General features: G+C 43.3%; 1 protein-coding gene across 3 annotated transcripts; it reads right to left on the bottom strand.

Moving 5' to 3' along the window:
- Positions 1–385: 385 nt before the first annotated feature.
- On the bottom strand, positions 386–16,256 carry FNTA (farnesyltransferase, CAAX box, alpha). 3 transcript variants are annotated; one of them, XM_054186897.1, is made up of 10 exons: positions 16,082–16,256; positions 15,510–15,595; positions 14,804–14,918; positions 13,860–13,964; positions 13,009–13,135; positions 12,441–12,589; positions 7,218–7,280; positions 5,980–6,151; positions 4,381–4,445; positions 386–848 (listed from the first exon to the last, which is right to left on the bottom strand). In XM_054186897.1, exons 1-10 carry the CDS (start codon positions 16,210–16,212, stop codon positions 791–793), a joined length of 1,071 nt encoding a protein of 356 aa, XP_054042872.1. In that variant the 5' UTR covers positions 16,213–16,256; the 3' UTR covers positions 386–790. The 3 variants fall into 3 exon arrangements, with proteins under 3 accessions (XP_054042872.1, XP_054042870.1, XP_054042871.1); XM_054186895.1 differs by lacking the exon at positions 386–848 and adding an exon at positions 1,934–3,270; XM_054186896.1 differs by lacking the exon at positions 386–848 and having other exon boundaries at positions 1,934–4,445; positions 16,082–16,255.
- Between the last annotated feature and the right edge of the window lie 540 nt (positions 16,257–16,796).

Below are 16,796 nucleotides of genomic sequence, written 5' to 3'. Positions count from 1 at the left end.
TCCACTCTCCCTGCTGCACAACTGCAGAAAAACGATAAAGCAGATTTTAATTCCCTGAGGCTGAAATCTTACGTAGGCTTATATCCCATGGCTTCTTGAGGTACAGTGATGGGTGACACACGTAATGGAGAACAGAGACCCAGGGAGCTTACACAGGATAGCTGATGTAGACATCTAGACATCCTGAGGTGGGATTCACAGCTAAATTTGCTGAAGCTTCTATTAGCTCTTCTTGACAAGTATTTATAGAAAACTAAGTAAGTGCATGCGCCCTCGATTTTGTCAGTTTTGTCCTCGATGTTCATAGGCAGGCACCTGTATGCCTCTTTACATACTACAATGCTTTTTTTTCTTCTTCTTTTTTTTTTTTTCTTTTCGTCAAATTCAAGGCAGAAGGTAAGGTATTCTTTTCAGAGCAGGCACAGGGAGGCGCTGTTCCTCCGTCAACAGTGTCAACAGTACCGCTTCCAGTGCAGGAATAGGCTCCTAATTTTCAAAAAGTCTTGTGTCAAGGGGTGTATGTTCTTAAGCTAAGTGATGCATTAAGATAAAACGATGCTAAGAGCAGAGAAGGGATGAATAGAGAAAATGACCGTGTCACTTCTACACTGTGACTTCTGCTAGGTACAGATCATCCCTATTTGAACACTTAGGCATAAGATAACATATTGTGGAGGAAAACAAATGATTGTCTGCTTTAGAGATTTCTATTGTCTGCTTCAGATTTCATCCATTTCATCCATAGAGTGTAATCATGTAAATGTACACAGAGTACTTTAAAATGGCAATGTTATTCATGACCAGAATTACACAGACCAGTCCAGACTGCCAGGGATTCTGGAAAGGACCTGTTATAGGACAAAAATAATATATTTTTTACATTCAAATGCAATTTTTTTACCCTTTGCTGTTAGAATATATTGTATCAAAAGCTTGACAGTACAGCCTTAAAAGAAGAGTAAATGTTTTCAGCTTGGAATATTTCATAGAGATGGTTATTTACAAGAAAAATTAAATACTGAAGGATATTTTACACCTGGGGAGAAGTAAATTGCCATACTGACACATTAACAGGCTTGCCAAAACTCAGTCAAACATCGTCTTACCAAAATTTTCCAAAACAGTCTGTCTTAAGCAGAAGATACACTAGGGAAACCTGCTGCCAACCCAAAAGTCACAGGGGTAATCACCAACTAAAACCAGACTCGGAATAGAAAGTGCAAGGCATACACCTTATCCCACAATATCAGTAAGGTGGCAGAAGGCACTGATGTTCAAAAAAGGGCACAAGCGAGGCTGAAGAGCATTCTTCATATTATTGTATTCACCACGCCATATCTGGGACAACATCTGAGACACATGTCTCCAGCTGTCAATATTCTCTTTCCATTTGTGTGTACAAGAAAACCAGACCTGCACTGTCTCCCCTGCCAATTTTGAACTTGCACATAGGCATTTGCAAAGCCTTCATGTGAGCCCACAAGGGATGACTCTGCACCATCACTTAATATTGTTCCCTTACCCCTTTGTTCTAAAAGCCAGAGGAGCTTCAAGGCTTTTTGTGCTCTTGTAGGGGCCCAGGTCTCCATATGCCCCTTGTCACCACTGCACTGCATGAATTACCTCCCGGACAGAAGCGTTTCACATGTCAGGAGCGATTAGAAACCTCACTGCTTCCCTGCTGCAGGATACTGCTCCCACATGAGGTCCAGCTGAGCAGCACGCTCCTAATCTGTCTCAGCACAGCCAGACAGCAACTGATAGAGCATTATGTGCTAGCTGAGGTCGTTTTGTACTGAATAGATTAGGAAGGACTTGGGGGCTGTTTTGTCAGCCAAGTTGCAGAGACAATAAGGTGGAAGTCCGTAACAGCTTAGACAGACAGACACAGCTAGACCAAGGTAAGAACATCAGCCTCTGATGAAAGCAGGCATAGGAAATTATTTCACATGCTTTAATAATTCTCCATACTCCACTGAATATTCCAATTACATTGATTTACAAGGGACATTCGTACCAATACAGTTTTCCATTTAGGCACAGCTCTTCAGTAATAAAATTGTACACAGGAGTCCCATCACTACACACAATCAGTAACAACAGGAAGTTTTCTTGTACAGATGAACCCTTAGAACAAATCAGCTTGGTGCTTCCCCTGAACTTTGTTAGTCAGTACCAATTCCTATACATCATTTAACACTTCCTATTGTAAGGCCCTTTTCTCTATGACGCATACACTTCGTCAAGCTCCCACTTCTGCGAGAAAGATTCTGTCTCAGGCATATTTTTAAAATTAAAGGGTTGGTAGCTGCAGTTGCAACCTGGCTGGGCAGCCTGTCATTTTCCCAGCTCTCACAACTCGGTATTTCTGAGTATGGCTCACTACCACAGAACTGAGATGCCTTTTGAAGAGGAGTTTAGAGCTTCCTTGCAACCCAAATAATAGTAAACATAAGCATTTGAAAGAAGAAAATGAACATTTCTGCTAAAACATAATAGTAAAATAAACATTTAAAAAAACCCAAAACATTTCTGTTAAAACATAACGACTTTTTTTTTAAATGGACTCTAGTCTCCAGAATGGTTTTTTCTTAGGATTTGCATGATTTGTTTGGTCAAACATTTGTTTTACATGAGATGAGATATTTCCTGTTATAGTACATATCTGGTTATTCCTTCATTAGTAAACTTAGCTCAGGAGTGGCATTATCTTTGGAGTATCACTATGCTTGTGTAAAGTAAAAAGAAAAAAGCAGGTAAAAAAAAATCTCCAAAAGTTTGAAGTTCTTGTCCATTTTAAATGTTTGTGTGTCACTATAAAAATGTTTTCTCTACCGCAGAGAAAACAGTAAAAATATTAAAACGAATTACATAGCTTTCACATAGTGATTGCACCCCCCATGAGTTGTTTTAAATTTAAAGAACGCATTGAATTAACATATTTCAAGCATTTAAAATAATCTCCACTATGGTTTAATTACAGCAGCAGCTTTTGATGTTTAGTGTCTGAAAGACTTCCTATTATGAATACTAGTATTTATTTGTTCCCATTATGATCTTCTCAAAAAAAATATTTCAGATCAGCCAAGCAGTCTATGTGAAGAACACAGTTTACAACGGTCATTTACTGAAAACAGAGCAGATGCAGCAGTTTTCTTGTGCAGGTATACACATCCTTTGCAGTTCTGCACTGCAGATACGCTCTATCTTTCACAAAGGGGAGGAAAATACTTCTTGGCTGAATATATGCGTGGAAAAGGTATGAAAAGCCTGTAGGAGCAACAAGGTTAAGACATTTAATGGGAATAGGTCCCCAATAAAACCACTCCTTTCCTTCCAGTTCAGTGAAGGTCTATAACATAACTAGTTAGTTATAATCTCTTCTGACCTATGACTTCAGTTTGGTCTGGTTACAAAGGGTGAAGAAAAAACCAATAATTCAGATTTTCAGTCATGTGAACAGAACTCCAAGAAAAAACTAAGAAGATCATCTAGGGTCCTCAAAGCATTTTTTCTGACTGTGCAGGTAAGAATTCAAGGCTCCAATGAATACATCAAGCGTATGGAAAGTTTCTGGGATGAGAATACACCAGTGCAAAAGACACCTCAACACAATAGAATCTAATATCCCTAAAAGGGGGATGTTATTTTTATCTCTATTAGCATTTGAGAAGAGTAGACTATGTGCATCTGAAGACTAGAAGAAACTAAAATATTTCATAAAAATGCTTTAAAATGACACTTGGTGTTAGCTGCATAGCTTGTGCTGTCAGTGTTGCATAGCTGCTCCCACTAAGGCAACAACTGCAGCTCCTGCTTGCGCTAACCACAAGTAGGTTATTTCATATCCACTAGCTTAAGTTACCTGCAGTCATTACTGCATCTGATGTGACTGTGTTAGGAACCATGAATGGATAAGCCAGGGCATCAGAAATTGGTTTAGTACTTTATAAATAGTAGGTACAGTTTACCTACATACCTATGTAGGTATATATATGTATCTATGTGGCTATGTAGCTAAAGAGTAGATATAGCTATACCTATGTACCTATACATAGGTATATGTATTCATTATTAGGAAATAAACCCTTTTTTTGGTACATTTCAATAATTAAGCCTTAATTTATTTTTTGACTGCTCCTACAGCTATTGTCAGCAGCACAACCTGAGACTATACAGCACTGCACTCTTCTTTCATTGCAATACCTCTTCACCAGCTGAATACTACACTGGATTTTAAACTAGTTGATGACCCTACTTAGTACTGCTTTAGAATAGCTTGAGAGCTTAACGCTGTTTTCTTCCTATGCGTTCAGCTACTGCTGCTTGTCAGTCAGCATGGTGTGTTCAGTGCCTGAGCTGTGCTTGTTCTTAAGATACCTTCCAATGTATCTCCAGTATTCCTTTCGGATGGTGTCTTTTTCTTTAGCCAGAATTTCACAAAGCTATGAAAGAAAATTGAGAGATTGTAGTGTTATAATCAAAAGCTTACGGAAACCTTATTATCTTTATAAAATGCATACAAGATGTGGTTCAGCCAGTATTAGAAACACCTTCCTCAGCAACAACATTTGTTTTATTCACCAGATTTGCAACTGTCCAATGACCTCAAAGCGATCTCTGCTCCAACCAGTAGTCAACCAATGTGACACCGCACAGAAATCTCTTCAGTCCTATTTCAGTTGCAACGGCTTCCCTGTGACTCCTTTCCGTGCCTACCACTCATCATCTACCCCAGCCTATGCAGCCTGCAGTATACTGCAGGGCACTGGTGAATTCCTGAAAAGCCTGACTGTCTTTTAGTGATCCAGTAGGCTGTACGTGACTTCATTCAAAACAGTGGGGCAACATCCTGCTCGAATCTTCAGTAGTCCTGACAGACTGACAGGAGATATTTTTTTAATGGTTTTTCTCTTAGCAGACTGTCCCAAAAGGATTCTCCATGCAAGTCAGTAACCTTCTCTCACAATGTGTTAGAGCTGGTGCTATACACGTACTTCTATATCTTCTGATTTTTGTTTTATTTTGATCTGTGTGAGCACTGAGGCACAGCAGAAGTCAACCCGACTCACAGGACGCGCTATGTAAGCTTATATGGTATGAACACTGTCTACAAAGGTTCTAGTCAATTCCCTTTTATTATGCAGATGATGTTGCCTTACTTAGTGAACCAGAGTTCAGGAATAGGAGTTTCAATGCCTAAACAGATGAAGTCAAACTCAATGAAATAGTCTAAAGGGACATGAATCTGTGAAGTAAAACTGCACTTATTTACACTCTGGTCCTGGAACACAAAGGAAAAATATTGAGGAAGAACGCTGTTGGAACACCGAGACTCCAGGGAAGAACTGCAGCTCTAATTACACTGAGTTCCAGTCTGTCCCACAGTGAGTGAAAAGTGTTCTTGTCAAAACTACACTGCAAACCACAGTAAGGAGTTCCCTGAATATGAAGTACAGGGAGATACACAACATTACTAGAAGTCACTTATTCTCTGTAGGAAACGATGCCTGACATTTCTTACTAATGCTCCCAGTGCCTGCTGGCCTTTAAGCTAATTCTGTAGCTTTCTTAGAAAGAACTAAGACATGCAAAGGGAGCTTGAGATTCTATTTAGATACAGATACTCTGAAAACAAGATCCACCAACCCTCAGAGAAGAAAGTGAGTTCAGGCTACAAAGTTAGCATTGGAAACCTTGATTGCACAAGCATCTCCTTTCTTTTGCAGGCAATATTAGAAACCTTCCTTTTTTACCAGGTGAAGAAAACTTACAGCAATTTTCTAACTGGCAAGTTATTATTTATAGATAAATTCTCAAGACCCTTGTTATTATCTGGCTTTCAAGTCTTTATAGAGCTCCTGTGATTAACAAGTAACCTGTTCTATTTATGAAAATCAATCCCATTTTGTCAGGATATAAAACAAGAGAGCAATAGATGGCATCCCTAAGAAACAAAGCCAAGCTCTCAAAACCTACCTCCAATGCCTTGTTTAGTGTTTCCTCCTTGTTATCACACTGGTTTTCAAGCATATCTTCATATAAGTCCACAAGAAAGGCAAGCAGATAGGGTGAACTGTGGCTAGGCTGTAAATTCAACAGTTGCTCTAACAGATTTGGATACTTAGAAAGACCACGATCCTGTAGAATCCTAGAACAGAGGTTAATAGGCTTGAAATATAACACTGGGAAATATGGCATGAAGAATTACATTTTTGTTATGACTCCTTTATTTGGAGATGTTGTGGTTTCAGTTGAGGTACAGTTAATTTTTTTACAGCAGCTGGTATTGTGCTGTATTTTGGATGTGGGATGAGAAATACCTTTGATAGTGCACTGGTGATTTTAGTTGTTGATAAGCACTCAAGGCTTTTTCTGCTCCTTATACTGCCCTGCCAGCAATCAGGCTGAGTGGGGGGCACAAGAAGTTGGGAGGAGACACAGCCAGGACAGCTGACCCCAACTGACCAAAGGAATATTCCACACCATATGACATCATGCTCAGTATATAAAGCTAGGGGAAGAAGCAGCAAGGGGGAAACATTTGAAGTTACAGCATTTATTTTCCTAAGTAACTACGCATGATGGAGTGCTGCTTTCCTGGAGATGGCTAAGCACCTGCCTACCAACGGAAGTACTGAATGAATTCCTTGTTTTGCATTGCTTGTGCACGCAGCTTTTGCTTTACTTAACCTATCTGTATCTCAACCCACAAGTTTCCTCACTTTTACTTCTCTGATTCCCTCCCCAATCCCAACCAGGGGCATTAAGTGAGCAGCTGCGTGATCCTATCTGCTGACTGGGGTTAAACCATGACAGGAGATCAGTTTTGAAATAGTAAGGCAGAAAGTGAGAAGCATCCAGCAATAATACAGCTTAATGTTGTAGTCACCTAGTATAGTTATGCTCAACTGAACAGAAATTAGACTGAAAGCATGCTCATTACTTTCTAATCTATGCTTTTGAACCAGTAACATTATGGCTCAGTTTTTTAAAAGCATGAGAAGTACTTGCAATCCTCCCACAAGAACAGGGCCAGAAACTTAATGGAAAGTTATAGAGAAATTAGGTTAATATATTGACCCCTTGCGAAGGTTTTTGCCTGCCTGCTTAAGCACACAACACTAGGATGAACAGCAACAAGCTCTTTTCAGTTAAGGGTTAGGCTTAAGACCCTTCTACAGATATTCTCTGCCCCACAGAGAAGGATGCCTCACCCTTTTAAGTAGTTCCAAGCGCTCTCATTATGTGGCACTGCTGTGATCGTCTCAAGAGTGTATCTGTGAGAAAAAGATAACAGGTCATGAATGCAACCACTAACAATGCAGTTAGAAATTACCTAACTGTGCTCAGACACTCCCAAATACATCCCTCTAGTCTATATTTCAGAGCCTTTTTGAAGATCATCTCAACTGGGTCATAGATCAAAAACACCTCATAATATAATCACTGCAAGTCTCAGAAAGGCAAACACTCTGAGAACAGTTTGAAATTCTGAAGTGTTCCATTTGCTGCATTTTATACAATAATGAAACAGTTCTCAAAATTATGAGCAATAACCATAGAATGGTTAGAGTTGGAAGTGACCTTAAAGATCATTTAGTTCCAACCCCCCTGCCATGGGCAGGGACACCTCCCACTAGACCAGGCTGCTCAAAGCCTCATCCAACCTGGCCTTGAACACTTCCAGGGATGGGGCACCCACAACTTCCCTGGGCAACATGTTACAGTGTCTCACCACCCTCACAGTAAAGAATTTCTTCCTAACATCCAATCTAAACCTACTCTCTTTCAGTTTAAAGCCATTACCCCTCATCCTATCACTACACTCATTCATAAAGAGTCCCTCTCCATCTCTCCTGTAGGCCCCCTTTAGGTACTGAAAGGCCACTATAAGGTCTCCCCGGAGCCTTCTCTTCTCCAGGCTGAACAAGATCAACTCTCTCAGCCTCTCTTCACAGGAGAGGTTCCCAGCCCTCTGAGCATCTTCATGGCCTTCCTCTGGACTCCAACAGATCCATCTCTCTCTTATGTTGGGGGCTCCAAAGCTGGATGCAGTACTCCAGGTGGGATCTCACCAGGGCAGAGTAGAGGGGCAGAATCATATCCCTTGTCCTGCTGGCCGTACTTCTTTTGATGCAGCCCAGGATGCTGTTGGCTTTCTGGGCTGCAAACGCACACTGTCAGCTCATGTTGAGCTTCTCATCAACGAACACCCTCAAGTCCTTCTCCTCAGAGCTGCTCTCAAGCCATTCTTCACCCAACACTACGTTTGTGCTTGGGATTGCCATGACTCAGGTGCAGGACCTTGCACTTGGCCTGGCTGAACTTCATGAGGTTTCCATGGACCCACCTCAAGCCTGTCCAGGTCCCTCTGGATGGCATCCCTTCCCTCCAGCATGTCGACCACATCACACAACTTGGTGTCGTCAGCAAACTTGCGGAGGGTGCACTCAATCCCACTGTCCGCATTGCCAACAAATTTGTTAAGCAGCACTGATCCCAGTACTAACCCCTGAGGAACACCACTCATCACTGCTCACCACTTGGACACAGAGCCATTCATTGCAACTCTTTAAGTGCTGCCATCCAGCCAAGTCCTTATCATCTGAGTGGTCCATCTGTCAAATCCACATCACTCCAATTTAGAGACAAGTACATTGTGCAGGACAGTGTCAAGTACTTTGCACAAGTCCAGGGAGATGACATCAGTTGCTCTTCCCTTATTCACCAATACTGTAATGCCATCATAAAAGCCACCAAATTTATCTGGCACCATTTGCCCCTAGTGAAGCCATGTTGACTGTCATCACAGCCAATTAAGAAACAACATACTCTCCCAGTATGCTAACGGAATAACTTGTGTCTTAACACTTAGAAATGGCAAGGGACCGAAAAGGCTAGAGTAATCGAAGCCCAGGGTGAGCTATGTTACTATGACTGCGTATGGTATGTTCTGTACCTATTTGCAGAACTTTTTTCATGAGGCTGCACTTGAGCAAACACACAGAAAGGCAGAGGTTGACCTTTCAGCTCACACAGCCTTCTGCAGCAATTCTTTTAAAGCAGTAGTTAGGCAACTCCTCTAGAAGCAAAGCAACAAGAGGCACCTGCCATACAGTCACAAAGCCACATTTCATGTTCACAAAACAAGCTTTACCTTCTGCCCTTCCCCAGTATAACTAGGCATTCAGCTTATTTTCAGAGACAGCGGACACTGATTAAAAAGTTCTATACTGAAAAAATACCTCAAACCAACCCTAAACCTTTTTTAACCTTCTGCAGTCACTATGACAAAGACCAAGTTTATCAAGCAACAAGCAGCCCAACAACAGTTCTACAACAACACCTGGGAAGTGTTAACCTTGGACAGTCTGATTCTTAAGACGGTATACAATTATGCTGAACATAGCAGCACGTATAAACAGATCAAGGGAGGATGTCAGATCTAACCTCTGGAGACAGAAAGCTGCAAATATCCAAGCCTAAGTCGTGGAAATGGTGCAGATTTATTAATCTGCAAGAAAGTTATAAACTGAAAGAAAAGTACGAGTTACTGCAGTTTGCAAAGACAATTGCAAGGGCAATGAAAGGTGGTGGGGGCTGGGATCCTCTATGAACAATGTACCAATGGACCTATTCAGAGACTCAGCCTTTCTTCTAAAGAATAACTCAGAAAAATTGCAGTACGTTCTTTTTATTGCTTCTTCACTTTAGACAAACGTCTTCTCATAATCATCAACCCTGATCAGCAGTCTGAGAGTTGAAAACCATAGAAGGAGGCTTCCCTTACCACCATCAGTAGTGAAATAAATGGCTATAAACCCAGTTTGTCTTCAGTTACAAACACATCACTCTGAAACAGCTTTCAAAGATCACTTTCCTCAAAACTCACTCAGTTAGTTGCTTTTGTGCTGACCACATACCCCTGAAAGCTCCTTTCTTTTTCCAGCTGCATCAAATTCCTCACAAAAGGCAATTCCTCTTCGTACAATCCATGTCCATGTTATTTTTAAATCATTGTCGCTACTGTACTACTAAAATAGCAGTTTAGTGCAACACAGAGTGCCTCTCCTTCCAAGCTCTAGGGGTAGGATGCAAGATACTAATGAACAGCACAACTTATGTGCTTCCAGTGTCACAGACTTTTTGCAGGTTATTCCGCTATAGCTAGTTGACTATAAAAAAACCAAAAGTTTTGAATAAACAGCAGGGTAGGAAGACAGGTTCAAGAGAACAGCTTGGCCAGGGTGAGCATAGCTTGCTTCAGTACTACTCAACAAGTCAGTGGTACTGAACACATCTATATGTAAACACAACCCTGCATGGTTGAGCAAGGAGCTTCTGGAAAAGCTCAAGTGGAAGAAGGAAGTCTACAATAAGTGGAAGAAGGGACTGACCCCTTGGGAGGATTACAAGAATGCCACCAGAGCATGCAGGGATGAAACAAGGAAAGCCAAGGCTGCGTTGGAATTACACCTGGCCAGGGATGTCAAGCTCAACAGGAAGGGCTTCTACAAGTATATTGGAACCTAAAGGAAGACCAGAGAAGTTGCGGGCACTGATAGCAATGAGACAGGAGCCATGGTGACTGAGGATGCGGAGAAGGTGGAGTTACTGAATGCCTTCTTTGCTTCGGTCTTTACTGCTCAGCCCAGCCCTCAGGAGTCCCAGATTTTGGAGAAAGTAACGGGGAAAGAGGAAGACTTCCCTTGGGTTGAGGAGGATCAAGTGAGGAAACAATTAGGTCAGTTAGATATTTGCAAGTCCATCGGCCCCGATGGGATGCACCCGAGAGTGCTGAGGGAGCTGGTGGAAGTCATTGCTGGGCCGCTCTCCAACATCTTTGAAAGATCCTGGAGAACAGGCAAGGTGCCTGAGGACTGGAGGAAAGCCAACGTCACTCCAGTCTTCAAAAAAGGCAAGAAGGAGGAGCTGGGGAACTACAGGCCGGTCAGCCTCATCTCCATCCCTGGAAAGATGATGGAATAGCTCGTTCTGGGAGTCATCTCAAGGCATGTGGAGGAAAAGAAAGCTATCAGAAGTACTCAACATGGATTCACCAAGGGGAAATGATGTCTGACTAACCTGATAGTCTTCTATGATGGAATGACTAGATGGATAGATGAGGGGAGGGTGGCAGATGTTGTCTACCTTGACTTCAGCAAGGCATTTGACACTGTCTCCCCACAGCATCCTCATAGGAACGCTTAGGAAGTGTGGATTAGATGAATGGACAGTAAGGTGGATAGATAACTGGTTGAAAGACAGAGCTCAGAGGGTCTTGATTAGGGGCACAGAGTCTACTTGGAGGTCAGTGATGAGTGGTGTTCCCCAGGGGTCAGTACTGGGTCCAGTCCTGTTCAATATATTCATCAATGACCTGGATGAGGGGATAGAGTGCACCCTCAGCAAGTTCGCTGATGACACAAAGCTGGGAGGGGTGCCTGACACAGCAGAAGGCTGTGCCACCATACAGAGAGACCTGGACAGGCTGGAGAGTTGGGCAGAGAGGAACCTTATGAAATTCAACAAGGGCAAGTGTAGGGTGCTGCACCTGGGGAGGAATAACCCCCTGCACCAGTACAGGTTGGGGGCTGACCTGCTGGAGAGCAGCTCTGTGGAAAGAGACCTGGGAGTCCTGGTGGACAACAGGATGACCATGAGCCAGCAATGTGCCTTCGTGGCCAAGAGGCCAATGGCATTCTGGGGTGCCTCAAGAAGAGTGTGGCCAGGAGGTCGAGGGAGGTCATCCTCCCCCTCTACTCTGCCCTGGTGAGGCCGCACCTGGAGTACTGTGTCCAGTTCTGGGCTCCCTGGTTCAAGAAGGACAGGGAACTGCTGGAGAGGGTGCAGCAAAGGGCTACCAAGATGATTAGGGGACTGGAACACCTCTCTTATGAAGAAAGGCTGAAGGACTTGGGTCTCTTCAGTCTGGAAAAAAGACGGCTGAGGGGGGATCTTATCAACACTTATAAATACTTAAAGTGGGGGTGTTGGGAGGATGAGGCCAGGCTCTTTTCAGTGGTGCCCAGCGACAGGACAAAAGATAATGGGCACAAACTTGAACATAGGAAGTTCCACCTAAACATGAGGAGGAACGTCCTTACTTTGAGGGTGGCAGAATACTGGAACAGGCTGCCCAGAGAGGTGGTGGAGTCTCCGTCTCTGGAGACATTCAAAACCCGCCTGGACGCGTTCTTGTGCAACCTGCTCTAGGTGAACTTGCTCTGGCAGGGGGGTTGGACTAGATGATCTCCAGAGGTCCCTTCCAGCCCTATGATTCTATATGCACTAAGACTTGATCTGCTCTCCCTGAGAGCGAGTCCAAAAACTGCATTATAATAGGAAAGACAAGCCCACATGGACCTTCTTCAAACTATTCCTTTGCTCTCACATAATGAAGAGTGCTTCATGTTAGCATGAACAACATTACTAACTGAACTTCTCTGTCTAGGACTGCTGGATCATCGTAGCCGGTGGTGTTGAAAATTACGAAGTATCGTTGGTTCCAAACAGAGTTGTTTCTCACATCTTCCCTCAAAAGCTGGTCTACATATTCCAGTTCATTGTCCCATAATTTGAACTCCTATGGAAACGGAAGGAAGAGAGAATATCACAATCAAAAGTTTGTATTTTTTAAGACATATTTTCCTTGCTCCTAAGTTCTCTGAACATTAGGTACTGATACTTTTTTAAAGATATCAACACAAAGTTCAAAGAAAAATAAGGAAGTACACTATGAACATGCTACAGTATTCAGTTGCCCGCAATGGTATTAGCTCATCATTAAATTCACACACATAAGAGTATGCAGTCAAAACCAGACCTTTTTGAACTCAATTCCTAAAAGGCAAGTCTATAGCTAACCTCTACTACACATTAAAATGCAATTGTTTTCCACCCTTCAGCCTTAAGTGCCAAATGCAATTCAGATTGCATTTAAGAAGCAAAACTCTACATCCTGAGCAGGTTATTTTGTGACTTTGTGTTCTGTGGATACAATACCTGAATAACCCATTGTCTGTGTTGCCATGCATGGTAATTTTTGGCATCTTGATTAAGAATGTCAGCTACAAAGTCAAGCTCTTGGGATGGATCCTGCAGCCACTCCACCAACAACCGTCTGTGATGCCTGATGATAGGTAGAGGAAACTATTTTTAGAATAGCCTAAAAATTTTTTTGTGAACACGTGTTCTGTAGCGAAACAGCATACAGCAACTACTTAGAAAAAAACCCAGTAGTTAAATACTGCAAATTACTGGCTCTGAGAAATATATGATGCAAACTTATAACAAATTCTAACTGCACATACACATTGGCCAATCACCTCCTTTTAGGCAAGTTATGTTTACTTGAAGTAACATGTTTTAACCTCATGGCCAGAGTCTTCAGCAGAATAAAATTTTCTAGTACTACATAATTTCTCTACAAAAACCGGCATTGCTGTTTCACCTATTCCCATTCACATATTGTTGCAAAGAACCCAACAACAGGTAAGCAAACTCCCAAGGCCAATGAAAGAAAACCCACTCATTTCTATTTGTTTTTTTGTTTGTCTTTTCATAAATCTTTTTTTTTGATGTCAAAATTTTGACAGTTTGAAAATTGAAATTAAAAGAAAACAAGACCTTTTAAGCATATCATAATCACATGTTTAGAACAAACTGCTAAAGAGGACTTTGGCAGTGATACTGATGCGACTCCATTTAACTCCTCCACTACTGCCAATGCAGTAGACACAGGAAGCAACTCTTAACAACCTTGTGGATCAGTGATCACAACTTGTTCTAGACAATGTACAAAACAAAAATCATACGCAAAAAATTTAAGAACTGAAAAGAAAACATGATTTTACCAGACTTGGTAGTTCTTTGGCTGATCTTCAATGATAGTTGTAATATACTGAAGTTCCTCATAGAGATCCTTTCCCAAAGACTGCAGGAGGACTCTCCTGAAATACCTGTATAAAAGTCAAGCATTCGAACACTGCAACAGGACTTTCCTAAAATTCACAGAGGAGAACATAGAACTTTTGTTCACAGTTCTTCTAGTAGATATTGAGTTAAAAAAGTGCAAAAAACTAAACCAGTATCCAGTTCTGGTAAAGGCCATTCAGTTATTGAAGAGTGGAGAACTGGAATACAACTGTTTACAACAGCATGTTATCAAAGATCACAGCAATCTTGCTTCAAATTGACCTCTGTCTACCCGCACTGATCTTATCGCAGAAACTATGACTTATGTGCTTAAAACAATATAAACTTTCTGATTTTATGCATGTAGGGGAATAGACGTACAAGAGGTACCTGTTAGCATTCATGAGTTAAATGGCCCTACTCCAAATATCAAAACCTCACTGTTTATTCATTACCTAACTGCACATTAACCTGGCAGATATTCTAAAATGCACTATTTAGTAAGTATATAACTATTTAGTAGGACATAGCAGCTATCATACTTTTATGTCTCTTCTTGAAGTCAAGTGAGGGCATCTTTAGCATTTTGCCACAGCCACGTTATCAGGCAAGTGATCTAATTTTAAACGGCAAAGTTCTTTCTGTGGCTAATCCTGACCTTGATTGATAATATTCTCAAAGCCAAACGAATGAAAACCACTGAATCAAAATGAGAAACGGAAAATACTGAACAAAGGCTTTCTTCATAAGCTCACTGTAAGGCTACACTACTCCTCTGTGTAAACTCAGCTAGTCATGCCCTCATTAGACTAACAAATTTATTAAAGACATAAGAAGTTGGCAATCAAGCGATGCTAGAAATAATCACAAAGTTATAACTTACCATACTGTGTAGTTTGCAGCATTTAACTCAATGGCATCTGCTGTCAGCTTGAAAGCTCTTTCGCTTCTTTCATCCTGCTGCACAACAGCCCGGAAGTAGTCATAGACATCTTCAACTAAATAGATAACAGCATCTTATCCAAGGCTATGAGACAATCGCCTGATTAGGGGGTAATCAAGTTACTTCCTATTTTGTGTACTTTGAATACACGTATTTAAAATGATAGCTACGTATTGCTCTGACAGCATTGCTAATTGAATCTTCTAAATTATATTAGTATACCAAAAAGCTGCAAAAATATCTTAAAAATACACCACCCAAGTAACACATGAAACAATCAGAAAAATTTCTTGCTGCTTACCCACAATTTCCCCAGATGCAGTAGCTTTATACACTCTCTTCCACTTGTGGGCTAGAAATGCCATACTGTGTGAACCGGACTGTCTGTTGTATTACCTCTTAAGCTGTATGATTTTAAAATAAAGCTTTGGCTATTAATATCTCAGGTGAAGATTCAACCTCAGTGGTGTTTGGTGAAAACATCACACACAGCCACAATAACACAATAAACATTAAACTAATTTCTTCCCAGTGCTGCTCTGGAAAATACATTACCCAAAACGTGAGGTCTTGCTTTAACAGTGCCGGGGACAGATACAAACTCAACCACGTTAAGTTTTCAGCACACGACGTATTTAAAACTTACATTTTTCACTGTAGATGATCTGGACGACAGGGGTCGGTCCGTCGCTTTGGATAATGGGTTTAATATCTGCCCACTTCTTCCTGTCCCTGCAAATACGTGGGTTTGTCTTTTTTTTTTTTTTTTTTTTAAACGTTTCTAAAAAGCACGAGACGCCACTCAAAGCGCTGCACGAGCGAATCGACGCCCAGCAACACGCCCTTGTTCCCAGCGGGCACTACTGTCACGGTGCTACTGCCCCGCGCGCAGACCGGCGCGCGAACGCCGCAGGGAGACCCTGACGCACGCAACCGCTTCAAAACCCAGCGGTGACGCAACCCGGGACAGGAAAGCCATCATCGCGCCACCCCACCCGCAGCGACTTCCGCCACACCACCAAGCGCCCCCGCCCCGGCCGCGACCGCCGACCCCCGGCCGCGGAACACGTCAACAACTCAATGCCTCCGCGCCCCGACCCCGCGCCCCCCACGAACGATGTGACGAGACGTGACACGACGCGACACACCGCCACCGCGCCGGCGGCGCGGGGAGGCCCGCTCCCGGCCGGTCGGTGTCGGCGCCGCCGCGGCCGTTACCTGTAGAGCACGTAGCTGGGGTCCTTCCCCACCTCATCCTCTTTCAGCAGCTCCCCGAAACCGCTGTCCAGCTCGCTGCAGCCTTCCTTCGCTGGCTCCAGCTCCACCGCCCCCCTGCCCTTCTCTGCCATCGCCCCGCAGCTGCTTCCGGGACCCGGCGGAAGCACAGGGGCCGGTGCGGCGGGGGGGCGGAGCCGATGCGTGGCTCGGCATTGCCGACGTCTGGCGCGGAGAGGCGGGGTCGTGAGGCAGGCGGGGTCGTGAGGCAGGCGGGGCCTGCCCGCCGGCCGGGCAGTGGGACTGTCCCCCACCCCCGGTAGCGTCCAGGGGCCACCCGCCGCCCTCAGAAGCTTTTATCCACGGGTCTGCTAATTAACCCTCACACGTGTGCGTGGGGAGGGAAGCGGGGCCCGGGCGCTGCACCATTTCGCTTCTCCCCTTCCACCGTGCCCTGAGGAAAAGCCACGGTGCCAGCAGGGATTGTCGGCCTGTCGGCCGGTGGTCACGGCTCTGCCCGGGCGTTACGGCAGCAGCGCTTATGGGTTAACTGGTGCGGCAGCTGTCTGCTCGGCTGTGCGCTGTGCCTGGTTTTCACTGCTATAAACCAAGACCTGAGAGGCAAAAACAGAAGGGAGGCATGGTGCATGCCAGCAGTAGCATATTTACCACCAGAAGCCAGCCTGACACCAGTACTGGGGCGTGCAGGTGCAAGGCC

The sequence above is a fragment of the Rissa tridactyla genome, chromosome Z, assembly GCF_028500815.1.
Source record: "Rissa tridactyla isolate bRisTri1 chromosome Z, bRisTri1.patW.cur.20221130, whole genome shotgun sequence".
Lineage (NCBI taxonomy): Eukaryota > Metazoa > Chordata > Aves > Charadriiformes > Laridae > Rissa > Rissa tridactyla.
Note: the sequence above shows the minus strand (reverse complement) of the source record. Positions and strands in the feature narration are given on the sequence as shown.